Here is a 2,779-nt window from a genome sequence, read left to right as displayed (position 1 = left end):
TGTTTACAAATTGGGTATGAATTCTTTGAAATAAGTACCAGAAAGTATCCCCAGATAAAAATAGTGGAAACAGTACTGTAAAATAAGGTGCTACATTTATGTTTTTATTAAGGTGGAAAGATGCTCATGTGGACCTGCACAAGAAGTTCAGTGAAACCAGATAATGTGGATGTAATAAGATGCTCCCTGGCAATGGATCAATAACAGAGGGGCACTCTTCTAGCCGATTTGAATGACTCCTTATCAAATGTAACCTTTCTTAGTAAAAGCAAGAATACAAAATACTCTATGTGTTAACCAATAAACATGTATGTGGGGTATAAATAATGAGAGTTGGGGAAAAATAGCTCCACCCAATTGACAGTCATTGTTTACTTTGACATATAGGCATAAATATTTTAATTTAATTGAAAAATATAATATATTAAATGGGTTCTAACCTCATGTCTATATATAACTACATCAAATATGAAAAAATACAAAATATCATTGAAAAACACAGTCTAGTGGTAATACATACTTAATAGCATCAATTATAAACACCTCACGTGACATGATTTAATCCTCATCATAATGATGATGTTCTGAATGAATTCAGCTCTCTGTCACGAAATGAGAAAGGTAACCACACAAGAATGTGTTATAGTTGGTTCGGTTATTCTGGTTTCATAATTGAGTTATAAATATGCATACATATTTCCTATGGCTTCCAAAAGCTATGAGGTACTGTTGGTGCTGTCTGATTGCTTGTCTCTTCTTTTCTGCTTCACAATGTATTCAGCTTCAGAGCAGTTTAGACGACAACAATTACATGCACAGTTGTAGCTGTTGGAGACACACCTTACCCCAAGAAATGGATCAACAGCCTCACAAGCAGTGAGGTTTTCGATCAGTTCTTCTCTATCAACTTGTAGGGTCTGACCATCTGGCAGGTGGAACGCCAGGGTCACATGGTCCCAAACATACCACTTGTCATGTTCATACAAACAATCAAAAGGTTCCACTTCAACCACCTGTGGCCTATGAGTTACCGGCTGAAACTCATGGGTTTCAGACACTGCTTGTGCATGCCAGACCATGGTCCCCTCTTGGTATATAAAAACATCTTCTCCACCATTATTAAGAGCTGGGTACTTCTCCAATTCCTGTACACCTGGACTGTGAACAAGCATTGTGTACATAATCTCTTGTTTGTAGACAGTAGTTCCATACACTCTCAGGACAGGCTCTTCTCCACCACAGATCTGCTGACTGTACATCATCAGGAGATCAGACAGACTGAAAGTGAACCTGAAGTTCCCATAACGTGATGCCTTCCTAAAGGCAGGTGAGGTGGTGAACTTGCTGAGGATGGGTTGCTGCATCTGTCTTTGTTCAGGTGTTCTGTCTGGGAAGATCTTCTCCAAGTAACGGTCTTCTGCTGCTCTGATATCATCATGATCTATCGCTAGACCCCACCACAGGAGACTCTTCTCCCCACCCTTAAATCCACCTGAATCCAAGATTCCATCAAGACCAGACTTTGTGGTGACATGGGTCACACTGGATATGTGAAACTCAATATCAGTGAGCTGTGGGATGTCTTTCTGAACATTCTTGTAACAAGAGAGGCCTTCCATGTCTCTCAGTGTGTTTAGAGTCTTTTGTGTTCCCCAAAAATAGGTCTCCTCTATCCCTCTGGCATTTATACGCTTCATTCTCCTACCCTGAGAGGATGAATTGTACTGAATATTAGGCGTTTAAATTCAATTGACTTCAATTCAACTATTTGTATGATGTAATTAATCTCAAGATATGCTAAATGCACTTAGTAGTAGTAAATAAATTAATTGTAAATATAAGCACGTTCTTGGTCGGTGTTGTTATCGAATAATGATGTTTCACAATTTGATATACATTTCTATATTCCACCATGTTGCAACAGAACACCCTACACTAGTTTAAATTACCCAAAGTCAAAGGACTCTGCTCTCACTCCAGGAATGTAGTTTAAACAAACACATGTATTTATGATTACGAGTAGACATTCTATTGATTACTGAGGTTGTACTTGTAACTTTCCACAGAATGAGAATACTCACGTTATAGATAACTAACTTGAAGAGCAAATGGGCGCACGAACAACCTTGGGATTGACAACGGCTCCTCTTATTTTATATCGGAGAAACTGGTACTGTATTAGCCAGTGTTATATGTAATTTGCGTTCCTCAAGAACCCGCCGACGATGGGTTCACATTCGTCTCTCTAGTCTAGATTTCCGGGTTGCCTCGCACAATGTTACCGATCTGGGATTATGATACTAGAGTTTACATAAATGTAAATAAATCAACAACAGTCCATCCACTATTTCCTTACCAGTCACTGACTGTCGTCATGTGAGTGGAAGAGAAAAGGCTATATCATCTTTGGTGAAACTCAACGTTAATGCTTACATGCTGACCAGACCGGACACGTCGCGTGCGCGAGCGTCGCAAAATAAATTTAGAAATCCATGTTATTCAATTATTGCACCCACTGCTCGTGTGCAAACGAGCGTCTGCGACGCCAAGGGCTAAAGTAGACCTCATTTCTATTTCTGACGCAGCCCTGCTGCAAGTCCTGCCTCTCCCATCTCCTCATTGGTTATACCCACATGGGTGATTGAAAGACAGAACTGTTTTGCAGTAGTCGTGGTAATACAATGAACGTTTAGATGGGATCACCATATAAATTAAACAATGAAAAAGCCTGGAAGGAGGAGAGATGACTAGAAACGATTCCGTTGGCCGTTTCGGTTGG

General features: G+C 39.9%; 1 protein-coding gene across 1 annotated transcript; it reads right to left on the bottom strand.

The window, feature by feature from the left end:
- Positions 1 to 51: 51 nt before the first annotated feature.
- LOC135538469 (uncharacterized) lies at positions 52 to 2,562 on the bottom strand. The gene is made up of 2 exons (XM_064964358.1): positions 2,082 to 2,562; positions 52 to 1,706 (listed from the first exon to the last, which is right to left on the bottom strand). Exon 2 carries the CDS (start codon positions 1,695 to 1,697, stop codon positions 717 to 719), a length of 981 nt encoding a protein of 326 aa, XP_064820430.1. The 5' UTR covers positions 1,698 to 1,706; positions 2,082 to 2,562; the 3' UTR covers positions 52 to 716.
- Positions 2,563 to 2,779: the final 217 nt, after the last annotated feature.

The sequence above is a fragment of the Oncorhynchus masou genome, unplaced genomic scaffold (genome assembly GCF_036934945.1).
Source record: "Oncorhynchus masou masou isolate Uvic2021 unplaced genomic scaffold, UVic_Omas_1.1 unplaced_scaffold_9705, whole genome shotgun sequence".
NCBI classification, from domain to species: domain Eukaryota; kingdom Metazoa; phylum Chordata; class Actinopteri; order Salmoniformes; family Salmonidae; genus Oncorhynchus; species Oncorhynchus masou.
The sequence above is the reverse complement of the archived record's forward strand: the minus strand, read 5'-3'. Positions and strand labels throughout refer to the sequence as shown.